We start from the raw sequence: 16,276 nt of genomic DNA on the forward strand, positions 1-16,276 counted from the left end.
AATTATCAAAAAATAAGCACCAAAATGACACTGAAAAAAAACAAGAGCGGGATCAATGTGATCATGTCTGATGACAGCCCAGCATGGGTAATGACATAAGTCAGAGATCAACAGCTTACGCTGTGTGTTCCGTTCCTCTGGCCGGCTTTCCGTTCCCTATCCTCGGGACCCCGATGTGGTGGCTGTGACGGTCGCCAGATGGTGGTAACCGGAGAGGGCAGGGGGGGTAAAGCAGGGAGGTTGGGCTGGTTCGGCTCGTAGGCCTGGGGTAAGGGTGGCCACGGGGGAGCTGAGAGGTTCTCCACTTCCAACTCCTCCTCCTGGAGATGTTATTTAACCTTTATTTATACAGGATGTACTAATTTTTGTGTGATCAATTTTGTTATTGTTATGACAGGTACACATCATACACATGAACAAAAACCTGTGACAGGACTAACTTTTTCACTCCCACAGGACTTCCACAACCCATCGGTGTCAGAAGCTGACAGGCTGGACTCAAACCGGTTTGAGATATCTTGTTCACAAGAGAGAGCTGTTCAACATGGCAGCGCTCAGCAACATCACTTAAAATGATATAAATACTCACAGTGCATTCGGAAAGTATTCAGACCCCTTCCCCTTTTCCACAATTTGTTAACGTTACAGCCTTATTCTAAAATATATATTTTTTTAATGTCCTCATCCATCTACACACGATACCCCATCATGACAAAGTGAAAATGTTTTTTGAAATACCTTATTTACATTACCCTTTGCTATGAGACTCGAAATTGAGCTCAGGTGCATCCTGTTTCCATTGATCATCCTTAAGATGTTTCTACAACTTGATTGGAGTCCACCTGTGGTCAATTCAATTGATTGGACATGAGTTGGAAAGGCACACACCTGTCTATATAAGGTCCCAGAGTTGTCAGAGCAAAAACCAAGCCATGAGGCCGAAGGAATTGTCCGGAGTCCGTAGAGCTCCGAGACAGGATTGTGTCAAGGCACACATCTGGGGAAGGGTACCAAAAAATGTCTGCAGCATTGAAGGTCCCCAAGAAAACAGTGGCCTCCATCATTCTTAAATGGAAGAAGTTTGGAACCACCAAGACTCTTCCTAGAGCTGGCCGCCGGACAAACTGAGCAATAGGGGGAGAAGGACCATGGCCAGGGAGATGACCAAGAACCTAATGGTCACTCTGACAGAGTTCTAGAGTTCCTCTGTGGAGATGGGAGAACATCCAGAAGAACAACCATATCTGCAACACTGCCAATTAGGCCTTTATGGTAGAGTTGCTGGTTTGGACAGGACCTCCGATCTCGTTATAAAGAGTCACAGTACATCACCCAAGGATAAGGTCACTGACTTACACTGCACATGACAGTGCAGTGTTGACATTTACACTGACATTTACACTAATGTGCATGTGTCAGCATATGGTCTCACAAGGGCTCTGAGGATCTTATCTCGGTACCTAATGGCAGTCAGGCTACCTCTGGTGAGCACATGGAGGGCTGTGCGGCCCCACAAAGAAATGCCACCCCACACCATGACTGACCCACCGCCAAACCGGTCATGCTGGAGGATGTTGCAGGCAGCAGAACGTTCTCCACGGCGTCTCCAGACTCTGTCACGTCTGTCACGTGCTCAGTGTGAACCTGCTTTCATCTTGAAGAACACAGGGCGCCAGTGGCGAATTTGCCAATCTTGGTGTTCTCTGGCAAATGCCAAACGTCCTGCACGGTGTTGGCTGTAAGCCAACCCCCACCTGTGGACGTCGGGCCCCTCATACCACCCTCATGGAGTCTGTTTCTGACCGTTTGAGCAGACACATGCACATTTGTGGCCTGCTGGAGGTCATTTTGCAGGGCTCTGGCAGTGCTCCTTCTTGCACAAAGGAGGAGGTAGTGGTCCTGCTGCTGGGTTGTTGCCCTCCTACGGCCTCCTCCACGTCTCCTGATGTATTGGCCTGTCTCCTGGTAGTACCTCCATGCTCTGGACACTACGCTGACAGACACAGCAAACCTTCTTGCCACAGCTCGCATCCTGGATGAGCTGCACTACCTGAGCCACTTGTGTGGGTTGTAGACTCCGTCTCATGCTACCACTAGAGTGAAAGCACCGCCAGCATTCAAAAGTGACCAAAACATCAGCCAGGAAGCATAGGAACTGAGAAGTGGTCTGTGGTCACCACCTGCAGAATCACTCCTTTATTGGGGGTGTCTTGCTAATTGCCTATAATTTCACCTTTTGTCTATTCCATTTGCACAACAGCATGTGAAATTTATTGTCAATCAGTGTTGCTTCCTAAGTGGACAGTTTGATTTCACAGAAGTGTGATTGACTTCGAGTTACATTGTGTTGTTTAAGTGTTCCCTTTATTTTTTTGAGCAGTGTATGTTCCGGCCCCCCGATCATCAGCTCAATAAAAAAATTGTCTCGTGGCTGAATCTAGCTGATGATCCCTGCTCTACAAGGTGTCGAAAGCATTCCCACAGAGATGTTAACTTCATTGCGTCCCACAGTTGTGTCAAGTTGGCTGGATGTCATTTGGGTGGTGGACCATTTCTTTATACACATGGGAGACTGTTGACAGTGAAAAACCCAGCAGCGTTGCAGTTCTTGACACACTCAAACCGGTGTGCCTGGCACCTACTACCATACCCCGTTCAAAGGCACTTAAATCATTTTCTTGCCTATTCACCCTGGCACAAATACACAACCATGCCTCATCCCATTTGTTGGAATCGGCTAAACTTTGAACATTGAGATATTAAATTAATGATAGGAAATGAAAGAAACTGGGTTTATGTTAGAAGTTAATGGTTCTCTGAAGAAAGACAGAAGGCTTTGGAATGTGTTTGATGGAGGAGAGGAGAGCAAGGGGTTGATATAGGGAATACAGATGGACATCTGTGTATTAAATGAAAGAGGGTTGAGGTCAGAAGGTGAGGACAAAGATTCTCTTAAGAGAGTAATACATGTTTGGAATCCTGTTACCCTCTTTATTAGCTTCCTGTAGAGCCATAAAATGTAAGGATTGGAGAGAAAGAGGAGTGTCTTAAGTGGGATGTATATAAATTGTGATGTCTGAAATGTTTTGCTGTCTGGTCACAGCTGTACAGAACCTTTGGGGATGATTAAACTTGGTTAACTTCTTGACGCTAGGGGCCAGAATTTTTATTTTATTTTTAATAACGTTCCCAACGTAAACGGACTATTTCTCAGGCCCAGATTGTAGAATATGCATATCATTTACAGATTAGGATAGAAAACACCCCAAAGTTTCCAAAACTGTCAAAATATTGTCTGAGTATAACAAAACTGATTCTGCAGGCGAAAACCTGAGGAAATCCAACCCGGAAGTGCTTCTTTTAAAATAAATCTCTGTTCTGTTGCCTGCCCCTCCTCCATTTAAAGGCGTATCAACCAGATTCATTTTCCAATGGCTTCCTCAGGCTGTGACCAGGCTTTAGACATAGTTTCAGGCTTTTATGTTGAAAAATGAGCGAGATTTCTCAAAACGAGTCAGGTGTCCTTTGATTAGTTCCTGCGCGCGAGAGGGGTAGCTAGACATTTTTTTTCTCTCTTTTATTGAATAGGTTACCGTCCGGTTGAAATATTATCGATTATGTATGTTAAAAATAACCTGAGGATTGATTATAAAAAACGTTTGACATGTTTCTACGAACATTACGGATACTTTTTGGAATTTGTCTGCCTTTCAGGAACGGAACGAGGCTGTGGTTTTCTGAACATAACGCGCAACCCAAATGGCGTATTTTTGTTATAAAAGTAATATTTATCGAACAAAAATAACATTTATTGTGTAACTGGGAGTCTCGTGAGTACAAACATCCGAAGATTATCAAAGGTAAGCGATTTATTTTATTGCTTTTCTGACTTTCGTGACCAAGCTAATTTAAGGCTAACTGTTCTTGCATTGACTGATACTCACCAACGCTTGGATTGCTTTCGCTGTAAAGCATATTTTCAAAATCTGACACGATAGGTGGATTAACAACAAGCTAAACTATGTTTTGGTATATTTCACTTGTGATTGCATGATTATAAATATTTTTTGTATTATTTTTTGAATCTGATACTTTTTGGAATTTTCTTCTGCCTTTCAGGACCGGAACGAGCATGTGGTTTTCTGACCATAACGCGCAACCCAAATGGCGTTTTTTTTGTTATAAAACTAATATTTATCGAACAAAAATAACATTTATTGTGTAACTGGGAGTCTCGTGAGTGCAAACATCCGAAGATTATCAAAGGTAAGCGATTCATTTTATTGCTTTTCTGACTTTCGTGACCAAGCTAATATAAGGCTAACTGTTCTAGCATTGACTGATACACTCACAAACGCTTGGATTGCTTTCACTGTAAAGCATATTTTCAAAATCTGACACGATAGGTGGATTAACAACAACCTAAACTGTGTTTTGGTATATTTCCCTTGTGATTCCATGGTTATAAATATTTTTGGGATTATTTTTGAATTTGGCGCTCTGCAATTCAGTGGTTGTTTAGGAAAATTATCCCGGTAACGGGATCCGTAGCGCCAAGAAGTTAAAGCTTCTCTAGTGTCAGTTAGTCATTTACTCTGAAAAATAAGAACCTAACACATTAACCTGTTGAGGACAGAGGGCGCTGTTTTCACTTTGGGGGGAAATCGTGCCCAATTTAAACGGCCTCGTACTCAATTCTTGCTCGTACAATATGCATATTATTATTACTATTGGATAGAAAACACTCTCTAGTTTCTAAAACCGTTTGAATTTTGTCTGTGAGTAAAACAGAACTCATTTGGCAGCACACTTTCTGACCAGGAAGTGGAAAGTCTGAAATCGATGCTCTGTTCAAGGGCCTGCCTATAAATGGGCATGATACGTATGAGTATACATGCACGTCATACATCTTCCCCTAGATGTCAAGAGGAAATGAGAGAAGAAATGAAGTGTTTATCTTGGTCTGAGGTGGAATAAATCCTCTTGGCACGACGAGTCATCCATTTCCTGTTTTCTGGAAAGCGCGAAGATGGACCTGGAATTGCCTTCTGAAAAGCTGTCGTTATAGGCGACTACTATCTCCGGCTTTGATTTTATTTGATACATGTCACAATATCATCGTAAAGTATGTTTTTTCAATATAGTTTTATTAGATTATTGAAATTTTTTCGGGACGTTAGGCGTGTTGCGTTGTCTGTGTTTGTTGACGAAGGAGAGCTTCGCGCCACTTGGCCAGTGTGCTTGCTAATTCAAGAGGGAAAAACGATGTTCTAAATCCAAACAACGACTGTTCTGGACAAAGGACCCCTTGTACAACATTCTGATGGAAGATCACCAAACGTAGGACCCATTTTGTGATGCTATTTCATATATCTGTCGAACTGTGTACTAGTAGTTTTGCGCCCAGGTTTTGTCCACTCTCTCGCTATAACATAAGCCTTATGTCGTAATGAAGATATTTTTAGAATTCTAACACTGCGATTGCATTAAGAACTAGTGTATCTATCATTTCCTATACAACATGTATTTTTTTTGTAATGTTTATGAATAGCTATTTGGTCAGAATAGGTGAGAGTCTAATAGAAATATCCGCACATTCTGGGAAAAAGATGCTACGTTAGCATAATGNCCCAGGTTTTGGGCACTATCTCGCCATAACGTAAGCCTTATGTCATAATGAAGTTATTTTTAGAATTCTAACACTGCGATTGCATTAAGAACTAGTGTATCTATCATTTCCTATACATCATGTATTTTTTTGTAATGTTTATGAATAGTTATTTGGTCAGAATAGGTGAGAGTCTAATAGAAATATCCGCACATTCTGGGAAAAAGATGCTACGTTAGCACAATGTATAACCACTGATTTCAGCTCTAAATATGCACATTTTCGAACAAAACATAAGTGTATGTATAACCTGATGTTATAGGACTGTCATCTGAGGAAGGTTTATGAAGGTTAGTGAAAATTAATATATTTTGCTGGTTTATTCGCTAACGCTAACGTGCCTATTGCTATCGCTAACGTGCCTTGATGAATGAATGCGGTTGTGTGGTAGGCTATTGTAGTAAGCTAATATAATGCTATATTGTGTTTTCGCTGTAAAACACTTAAAAAATCGGAAATATTGTCTGGATTCACAAGATGTTTGTCTTTAATTTGCTGTACACCATGTATTTTTCAGAAATGTTTTATGATGAGTATTTAGGTATTTCACGTTGGTCTCTATAATTACTCTGGCTGCTTCGGTGCTATTTTTGGTGGTAGCTGTGATMGTAGCTGCAATGTAAAACTGATTTATACCWCAAATATGCACATTTTTCGAACAAAACATAGATTTATTGTGTAACATGTTATAGGACTGTCATCTGATGAAGTTGTTTCTTGGTTAGTTTGGTTGGTTCTTGGTTAGTTTGGTTGGTTTCGTGCATGCTACCTGTGCTGTGAAAAATGTCTGTCCTTTTTTGTATTTGGTGGTGAGCTAACATAAATATATGTGGTGTTTTCGCTGTAAAACATTTTAAAAATCGGATATGTTGACTGGATTCACAAGATGTGTATCTTTCATTTGCTGTATTGGACTTGTTAATGTGTGAAAGTTAAATATTTCCCAAAAATATTTTTTGAATTTCGCGCTCTGCCTTTTCAGTGGAATGTGGGAGGAGTTCCACTAGCGGAACGCCGGGGCTYGAAAGGTTAACGGGATTGCTGCCATAAGAAGTTAATCTACACTGATTTTAAGTGGATTTAATACATCTTCTTCAGGCTAGGGTCTATTTTTCTCCACAACCTGTCTGATAGACAAACCCAAAGTAAACTGCCTGTTACTCAGGCCCAGAAGCCAGGATATGCATATAATTGGTACCATTGGATAGAAAACACTTTGAAGTTCATAGAAATTTTAAAATAATGTATGAGACTATAACACAATAGATATGGTAGGTAGAAAAATTTGAGAGCCCATGCTCTTATATTGAAAAGTAATTCCAACTCCCAGATTGCAATTCCTATGGCTTTTACTAGATGTCAACAGTCTTTGTTCAAGGTTTCAGGCTTGTTTCTTCAGAAAACGAGGAAAAATGTTGAGTTTTGGTACTGGGAGTCAGAGTTGGAAATCAGTCTGTGCACCCACGACGAAGAGGACATGCACCTGCTAATTTTACTTTCCTATTGAACATACTTCTTTCCGTATGAAATATTATAGTTTAATTACATTTTAGGGTACCTGAGGATTAAATAGAAACATATTTTGACGTGATTTAACAAAGTTTAGCTTTTAGGATTCCTTTCTTGAGCAAGTGGATTACTCAAAACGATGGCGCCAACTAAACAGACTTTTTGGGATATAAAGAAGGATTTTATCTAACAAAATGACCATGCATGTTGTAGCTGGGACCCTTTGAATTGTAAATCAGAGGAAGATTTTCAAAAAGTAAGTGAATATTTAATCGCTATTTGTGATTTTACGAAGCCTGTGCTGGTGGAATAACATTTTGATGTGGGGCGCCGTCCTCAAACAATCGCATGGCATGCTTTCGCTGTAAAGCCTATTGTAAATCGGACAATGCAGTTAGATTAACAAGAATGTAAGCTTTTAACTGATATAAGACACTTGTATGTACCTAGATGTTTAATATCCATTATTTGTATTATTATTTATTTGAATTGCCCGCCCTCCTATTTCACCGGAAGTTGTCGACAACTGTGCCGCTGGTGGGACGCCTAGCCCTAAGAATTAGCAGGTAACACCAATAAGGGATCACAGCTTTCACTTGGATTCACATGGTCAATCTATGTCATGGAAAGAGCAGGTGTTTTTTTATGTTTTGTACACACAGTACATGTGTGCTCCTCACTTCACTCTTGTGTTTGTTGGAGATGGGCGTGGAACCATAGTATCCCTGTGTGTCTGAGCTCCTCTGGGCCTTGTTCTTGCTGACGGCTTCCATCACGTCCTGGATCCTCCACAGCTCCTTCTGGATGTGGACATGCTGCTGGCTGGGGGGCTCCGTCTGACAGAGAGAGAGATACATGTAAAAAGAGTGGCTCTGTCTGAACACACACACAGACTATAAAATAACTATAACAGTTGAACAGAAAGATAAACATAGTTTGAAATTAAAAGAATAGGAGATGATAAAAGTTAATGAGAGAGAGAGAGAGGGGAGAGAGTAAGGCTGACAATGCTCCTATACAAGTGAGACCTTTTATTAGCCTTGTGGCTGAGGGATAAGAAAAGAGAGGAGCAGATAATGAGCCACTCCCTGCTGATGACATGCCTGTGTGTGTCTATGAAGGGCACTAAGGCTGTATTAATGAATCTGGGCTCTGGGCTCTGATTTACAGATTTATTTGTTATAACACTTCTATCAGCTACAGGATGGGGGAGAAATTGAGAGGGAGTGAGAGATTGAGAGGAATGAATGGATGGATGGATGGATGGATGAAGGGATGGATGCACGGCTGGACGGATCTGATCCTACCTCACTAAATAAGAAACCATTCATCAATCTCAATAGGTACCCCTCCAACACTCTCAAAGTCACACGGGGTGTGCCCCAGGGCTCTGTGCTGGGACCCCTACTCTTCATAATCTGCATACTCCCACAGAGTAAGGCAGAGTAATGCAGGGGTTAATGGTGGTTGTTGTTGTGTACCTGAGGGCTTCCCAGTGCCTCTAGTTGCTCCAGCAGGTTGTTCTTGGCCAATGAGACGTCTCTCTCCATCTTCTCATACTTCCTCCATGACCGCTCCAACTCCTGGGGAGAGGAAGAGAGGCAATGACATTGCTTAAAATCATACAGACTCTTCTCTCAGGCACGCAGTGTGTGTGTGTGTGTGTGTGTGTGTGTGTGTGTGTGTGTGTGTGTGTGTGTGTGTGTGTGTGTGCGCGCGCGCGCGTGTATCTGCATGTAGTGTATACATATACTCACAGTGTTAACTCTGAATAGCTCTCTACAGGTACTAAGCAGGCCACTCTGTAGCACTTCACTCTGCTGGATGACACCGTGTACAGTGGCTGGGTTTTCAAAGCTCATCTCTATCTCCTGACTGGCCGACAGCAGGGCCATCTCCAGGGTATGCTGTGGAGGGGACCCCCATTAGAGACAACAACACACAAAGCCTTTCCATCTCTACCAGAAGAAGGTTATTATTATCATCATCGCTAACGGCTACACAAAGTGTAGACATGCACACATGGCATACATACAGACGGGCATTCCTTTGCCGTTTCAGAAAGTTGCGGGAAAATACGAATCACTGAAAATTAAAGCATTTTCTAATCAGTTCAATACATTTAGTTGATTTCCTACTAAGTCCAATACATTTTTAAATATTGTTGAATTCCATTTCAATGTCTGGATTCTGTGATCCAATCCGCAACATGGATTTTACAGGGCCATAAAGTGTCAGGACACCTCTATAGTGGGCCCACTCCATGTGTTAGGCTTTGTTAAGTAAGTGGTGAGGAGACAGCACATCAGCAGGGTGTATTGTAGACAGATCCATTACCTTCTCTCTGTGTAGCTGCTGTAGCTTGTCCTCCTGCGTCCGGACAACCTTGTCCTGTTTCCACAACCTGCTCAGCTTGGCCTGAGGAGGAGAACAGAAACAATCAGATCAGATACTGTACACTGGCACCGCAATGAGAAGGCAGGTACAACTATGTGCTTAATCAACTGCATTGTCAGACTGTCAGGGCACCAACTATGTCTGGTGGTTGTTGTCCAACTGCCATCATACTTTTAAAAGGTCAGTCTGCAAATTCCAAAAACAATGGTATCCCTGCTACTTGGTTTGCCAAGTGTAACCGCTTATTTCTTTAAAGTCTAAGCCGTTATGAGTGAGGGGGGTTCTAAGCTGACATATGCAATTGTTTTAAGAAGGTCATCATTTAGCTATTTGATTTGGAATTTTAGGACAGCTCCTAAAGTATAAAAAAAAATATACAGCAAATGATTTGATAAAATTCTGAATTTGGCCATTATTACTAAAGCCCATAAAAATTAATTGAATAAACCATTCACAAATGACAAAAAAAAGACAGTCAAAAAAAAAATAATAAGGAAAAAGGTTTGGAAGTGTCTGTGCTATATCTAGGACATATAAGAAAGCTCTGGAAATATTTTAGTTTTTTTAACACACAGTATTTAACATAGGCGGATGCGAGAGATTGAAACGCAGCCCATGCAAAACTGATGTCTTTAGCTTAAATTGACTGATTTTGATGTTTTTTTGGATGGATTTGGAGGAGAACAGAAACAATCAGATGAGATACTGTACACTATATGAAAAAAGTAATGTGTTTGTCGAACATCTCATTCCAAAATCATTGGCATTAATATGGAGTCAGTCCCCCCTTTACTGCTATAACAGCCTCCACTCTTCTGGGAAGGCTCTACTAGATTTTGGCACCTTGCTGCGGGGACTTGCTTCCATTCAGCCACAAGAGCATTAGTGAGGTCGGGCACTGATGTTGGACGATTAGGCCTGGCTCGCAGTTGGCGTTCGAATTCATCCCAAAGGTGTTCGATTGGGCTGAGGTCAGGGCTCTGTGCAGGCCAAATTCTTCCACACCGATCTCGACAAACCATTTCCGTATGGACCTCGCTTTGTGCACGGGGGCATTGTCATGCTGAAACAGGAAAGGGCCATCCCCAAACTGTTGCCACAAAGTTTGAAGCACAGAATTGTCTAGAATGTCATTGTATGCTGTAGCGTTAAGATTTCCCTTCACAAGGGGCCTAGCCCTAACCATGAAAAACAGGCCCAGACCATTAATTCCTCCTCCACCAAACTTTACAACTTTACACCACTCCAGCTGACAATTGGCATTTCCCATGGTGATCTTTTTTAAATGTTTAATTTACCTTTATTTAACTAGGCAAGTCTGTTAAGAACAAATTATTATTTTCAATGAAGGCCTAGGAACAGTGGATTAACTGCCTTATTCAGGGGCCGAACGACAGATTTTTACCTTGTCAGCTCTGGGATTCAATCTTGCAACCTTTCAGTTACTAGTCCAACGCTCTAACCACTAGGCTATCTGCCACCCCATCTTAGGCTTGTGTGCGGCTGCTCGGCCATGGAAACCCATTTGATGAAGCTCCCGACAAACAGTTCTTGTGCTGAAGTTTCTTCCAGAGGCAGTTTGGAACTCTCTAGTGAGTGTTGCAACCGAGGACAGATGATTTCTACGCGCTACAAGCTTCAGCACTCGGCGTTCCCCTTCTGTGAGCTTGTGTGGCCTACCACTTTGCGTCTGTGCCGTTGTTGCTCCTAGACGATTCCACTTCAAAAACCAGCAGGGCAGAAATTTGACGAACTGACTTGTTGGAAAGGTGGCATTCTATGACGGTGCCACGTTGAAAGTAACTGAGCACTTCAGTAAGGCCATTCTACTGCCAATGTTTGTCTATGGAGATTGCATGTGTTGATGTTATACACCTGTCAGCAATGGGTGTGGCTGAAATAGCCAAATCCACTTATTTGAAGGGATGTCCACATACTTTTGTATATATTGTGTATATCTTTGCAGAGTCAACACAACACAGGGGAAAGGTCAGAACAGGCTGTACATGGTGTACATTATATAGTCCAGTTAACTATAGGAGATCCATATTTTTCTTGCTTACACCATACCTAAGACTATCATACCCAAGACAGTCCACAGTATTTCCCATAGGAAAATCTGTCACAGTAGCCATACATGAGTGTGTTGGACTTACATCAATGTCGACTTCCTCGGGCCTGCACATGCAGGAGTGTTCCCTGTATTCCTCTGGGCTCATCTGTAGAGAAGGACATGCTGTTACAGTAGAATCAGAACTAATGCAGCTTCATAAGGTCATATTATGACCTGTTGTATTAACTAAGTGTATGTTATTGTCTTTCAATCTGTATCCTATGCCTGCCAGAAATAATTGCACCTCTGGGATAAGTAAAGTTTATTGAATTCAATTGTGCTAATGGTTTGTCATTTCTCATTGAACCAGATACATCTACATTTACAAAACCACCAAACATAAGACGGATAGCTACCAGGACAACAGGCAGTCTAGTCTAAACAGCCTGTCTATTCTGAGGCTTCTGGTGCATTCAACACCCAGAGGGATGTGTCTTCCTCAGCAGAATACAGTGGTTATAGAGGGCACCGCAATGAGAAGGTAGGTACAACTATGTGCTTACTCAACTACATTGTCAGACTGTCAGGGCACCAACTATGTCTGGTGGTTGTTGTCCAACTACCATCATACTTTAAAAGGTCAGTCTGCAATTCCAAAAAATGATCCCCTGCTACTTGGCTTGCCAAGTGTAACCGCTTATTTCTTTAAAGTCTAAGCCGTTATGAGGGAGGGGGGTTCTAAGCTGACATATGCAATTGTTTTAAGAAGGTCATACCATGGATCATTTAGCTATTTGATTTGGAATTTTAGGACACCTCCTAAAGTATCAAAAAAAATATACAGCAAATGATTTGATAAAATACTGAATTTGGCCATTATTACTAAAGCACATAAAAATGAATTGAATAAACCATTCAGAAATGACAAAAAAAAGACAGTCAAAAAAATAATAATAAGGAAACAGGTTTGGAAGTGTCTGTGCTATATCTAGGACATATAAGAAAGCTCTGGAAATATTTTAGTTTTTTTAACACACAGTATTTAACATAGGCGGATGCGAGGGATTGAGACGCAGCCCATGCAAAACTGATCTCTTTAGCTTAAATTGACTGATTTTGATGTTTTTATTTATTTATTATGTTACTTAGATTAGGGGCGGCAGGTTGCCTAGTGGTTAGAGCTTTGGGCCAGTAACCGAAAGGTTGCTAGATTGAATCCCTGAGATGACAAGGTAAAAATCAGTCTTTCTGCCCCTGAACAAGGCAGTTGACCCACTGTTCATAGGCCGTCATTGTAAATAAGAATTTGTTCTTAACTGACTTACCTAGTTAAATAAAGGTTAAATAAAAAAATCGAATAAAAAAAGATTGAGACACTGGTGCGTCAATAGACTCTAGGGGATATTATAGGCATAAGTGATATGCATTTATGATATTCTTCTCGAATAAATAGGACAAACGGCATCTTTCATTCAAAATAACAGGGTGTGCACCAAGGCAATGTGCTGGGACCCCTACTCTTCATAATCTACATACTCGCACTCCTACTCCCAGGCATACCCCAGATTGGGCCTTTGCCACAGATAAAGTCTTCAGAGGAATCTGTTTGTCTAGTCTCTGTGGTCTTGGCTAGTGTTAGTGTTACAAAACAGAACAGATGAAACGTGTCCCAAACTGACACACAGACCACAGATTATATAGATAGAGAGCCAAATAGAGCTATAATATTAACAATGCTAAGAAAAATAAAATGCCCCAAACAGGATTGGTTTATTTGAGACAGTGACTGAACATTAACATAAGTCAGTCCATGTAATGGTCCTGTGTGTAGCTGGTGTAGAGAGTCAGGCGCAGGACAGCAGATATGAGTAATCAACGTACTTTACTCAAAATACACAAATACAAACCAATATAGCGAGCCCACAATAACGGACCGATTTACAACGAACAATCACTCACAAACAAACATGGGGGAACAGAGGGTTAAATAATGAACAAGTAATTGGGTGAGTGAAACCAGGTGTGTAAGACAAAGACAAAACAAATGGAAAATGAAAAGTGCATCGGCGATGGCTAGAAGGCCGGTGACGTCGACCGCCGAACGCCGCCCGAACAAGGAGAGGGACCAACTTCGGCGGAAGTTGTGACAGTCCAGACAAACAGCAATCTTTCTCCTTCTCTCTTACACACACACCACACACACACACACAGTTTTCTGTCAGCACCACACCACAGCACGCACACACACATACACAGTTCTCTGTTAGCACCACACCACAGCACAAAGAAAGCATGTGGACCAGGTGGTATGTTGGTGACATTCCACACGGAGCATGCAGGCTCTCTGAAATCACAGGGAGTTTTAGCCTGGGAGGGGGGGGGTATTTTCTCTGACAGTCAGGTGTGGATAGTGGATATGCAGCAACCGCTGTACTGATATGGCGACAACATATGGGGACAGAGGAAGACAGCAGTAGTTTTACACTTTCCGAGGTGTTCACAAAAGTGGCAGAGAAGTGGTGTGCAGCGTCATGCAATCGTCACAAAAAAACAGCTTCTCCTGCAAATACCCACCTGCATAGTAATTTAGAAAGCATGAATACATAGGCCACTTTACACTCTCGAGGGAGCAAGCAAGGGAGGTCTAAAATAACAAATTAGTGTCAGCCCTAGTAGTTCATGCTATCAAAACAGAACAACAATGACATGTGACTTGTTTAAGGAAACTAGGCGTATGTCGCACATCACTAGGAGCAGCAACATAAACATTTATTTTTTATCAAAATGCTTTTTTTGGCAGAAATGTCTTCTGGAACATGTGAACTTTCATGTGCCTCAAAAACAAACCTGTATTTCATCCATAAATACAAATACAATTGTTAAATTACGAGCCAAGTTGGTTTAGCCATGGAAAAATCCAGGAACCTCCCCACTAGCCATGATTGGCTGAGATAAAATATGGGCTGGACATCCCGGGAGGAGTTTGGATTGGTCTGCCATGTAGCTCGCTTCTGTCTATAACGTGAGCTGTTCAGTATGTATTGACAGTCCTTTCTTGTCACGTATACTCCCTCTCCGGCGCTCTAGGTCACCAGGCTGCCCATTATGGCACACACCTGTCACCATCGTTACTCGCACCAGCGCATATTCAGAATCACCTGGATTCCATCACTTCCCTGATTACCTTCCCTATATATGTCACTCAATTTGGTTTATTCCCCAGGCGTTATTGTTTCAGTTTCATGTCTGTGTGTTGTTCGTGTTTCTTGTTTTGTATTATGTTTCATTCATTGATTAAATTATTCACACCCTGAACTTGCTTCCTGACTCCCAGCACACACGTTACATTTCTACCGCTCCGTTTTTGAGGTAACCAAAAAAAAGTGTTAAAAAAACAAAATATATTTTATGTTTGAGATTCTTCAAATAGCCATGCTTGCCTTGATGACAGCTTTGCACACTCTAGGCATTCTCTCAACCAGCTTCTCCTGGAATGCTTTTTCAACAGTCGTGAAGGAATTCCCACATGCTGAGCACTTGTTGGCTGCTTTGCCTTCACTCTGCGGTCCAACTCATCCCAAAATATCTCAATTTGGTTTAGGTCGGGGGAATGTGGAGGCCAGGTCATCTGATGCAGCACACCATCACTCTCCTTCTTGGTAAAATAGAACTTACACAGCCTGTAGGTGCGTTGGGTTATTGTCCTGTTGAGCCCAAAACAGATGGGATGGGGCATATCGCTGTAGAATGCTGTGGTAGCCATGCTGGTTAAGTGTGCCTTGAATTCTAAATAAATCACAGACAGTGTCACCAGAAAAGTACCCCCACAAAATAACACCACCTCCTCCATGCTTTACGGTGGGAAATACACATGCTGTAACGGTCCTGACCTGTTTTATGTTGTTTTTGTAGGTGTTTATGGTCAGGGCATGTGTTTTGGGTGGGCAGTCTATGTTATCTGTTTCTATGTTGGTTTTGGTTGCCTGGTATGGCTCTTAATTAGAGGCAGGTGTTTTGTGTTCTCCTCTAATTAAGAGTCATATTTAGGTAGGGTGTTCTCACTGTTTGTTTGTGGGTGATTGTCTCCTGTGTCGTCGAATGTATGTTACCATACGGGACTGTTTGGCTGTTCGTTTATTTTTGATGTCGTCTGTTTCCTGTCCGTGAGTTTACGTTTAGTTATGTAAGTTTATTGTTCAGGTTTCGTCAACGTCGTTTTCTTGTTTTGTTTATTTGAAAGTGTTTTGTTTCGTGTTGCCGTCGTGTTAAATAAAAAGATGGCTTATTTCCCGAATGCTGCATTTTGGTCTGATGATCCTTCTCTCCTCTCCTCGTCCGAGGATGAGGAGAGCGACAGCCCTTACACATGCGGAGATCTGTTCACCCACATCGTGTCTCACAAAGACACTGCGGTTGGAACCAGAAATCTCATATTTGGACTCCAGACCAAAGGATAAATGTCCACCGGTCTAATGTCCATTGCTCACGTTTCTTGGCCCAAGCAAGTCTCTTCTTATTATTGGTGTCCTTTATTATTGGTTTCTTTGCTGCAATTCAACCATGAAGGCCTGATTCATACAGTCTCCTCTGAACAGTTGATGTTGAGATGTGTCTGTTACTTGAACTCTGTGAAGCATTTATTTGGGCTG

The 16,276-nt window shown here is 41.8% G+C and overlaps 1 protein-coding gene across 9 annotated transcripts in view; it reads right to left on the bottom strand.

Annotated features, from left to right (window-relative positions):
* LOC112068459 (pleckstrin homology domain-containing family A member 5) overlaps positions 1–16,276 on the bottom strand; it is a 131,562-nt gene that overhangs the window by 19,787 nt on the left and 95,499 nt on the right. For 7 of the 9 annotated variants that reach the window (XM_024135624.2, XM_024135623.2, XM_024135625.2 and 4 more), the window contains 6 exons: positions 11,731–11,793; positions 9,515–9,595; positions 8,935–9,084; positions 8,659–8,760; positions 7,858–8,013; positions 120–320 (listed from right to left, as the gene is read on the bottom strand). In XM_024135624.2, coding sequence (XP_023991392.1) covers positions 120–320; positions 7,858–8,013; positions 8,659–8,760; positions 8,935–9,084; positions 9,515–9,595; positions 11,731–11,793 — 753 coding nt within the window. The remainder of the gene's footprint in view (positions 1–119; positions 321–7,857; positions 8,014–8,658; positions 8,761–8,934; positions 9,085–9,514; positions 9,596–11,730; positions 11,794–16,276) is intronic. The other 2 variants (XM_070438162.1, XM_024135626.2) reach the window with 1 other exon arrangement.

This window comes from Salvelinus sp. IW2-2015, unplaced genomic scaffold (assembly GCF_002910315.2).
Source record: "Salvelinus sp. IW2-2015 unplaced genomic scaffold, ASM291031v2 Un_scaffold534, whole genome shotgun sequence".
NCBI classification, from domain to species: domain Eukaryota; kingdom Metazoa; phylum Chordata; class Actinopteri; order Salmoniformes; family Salmonidae; genus Salvelinus; species Salvelinus sp. IW2-2015.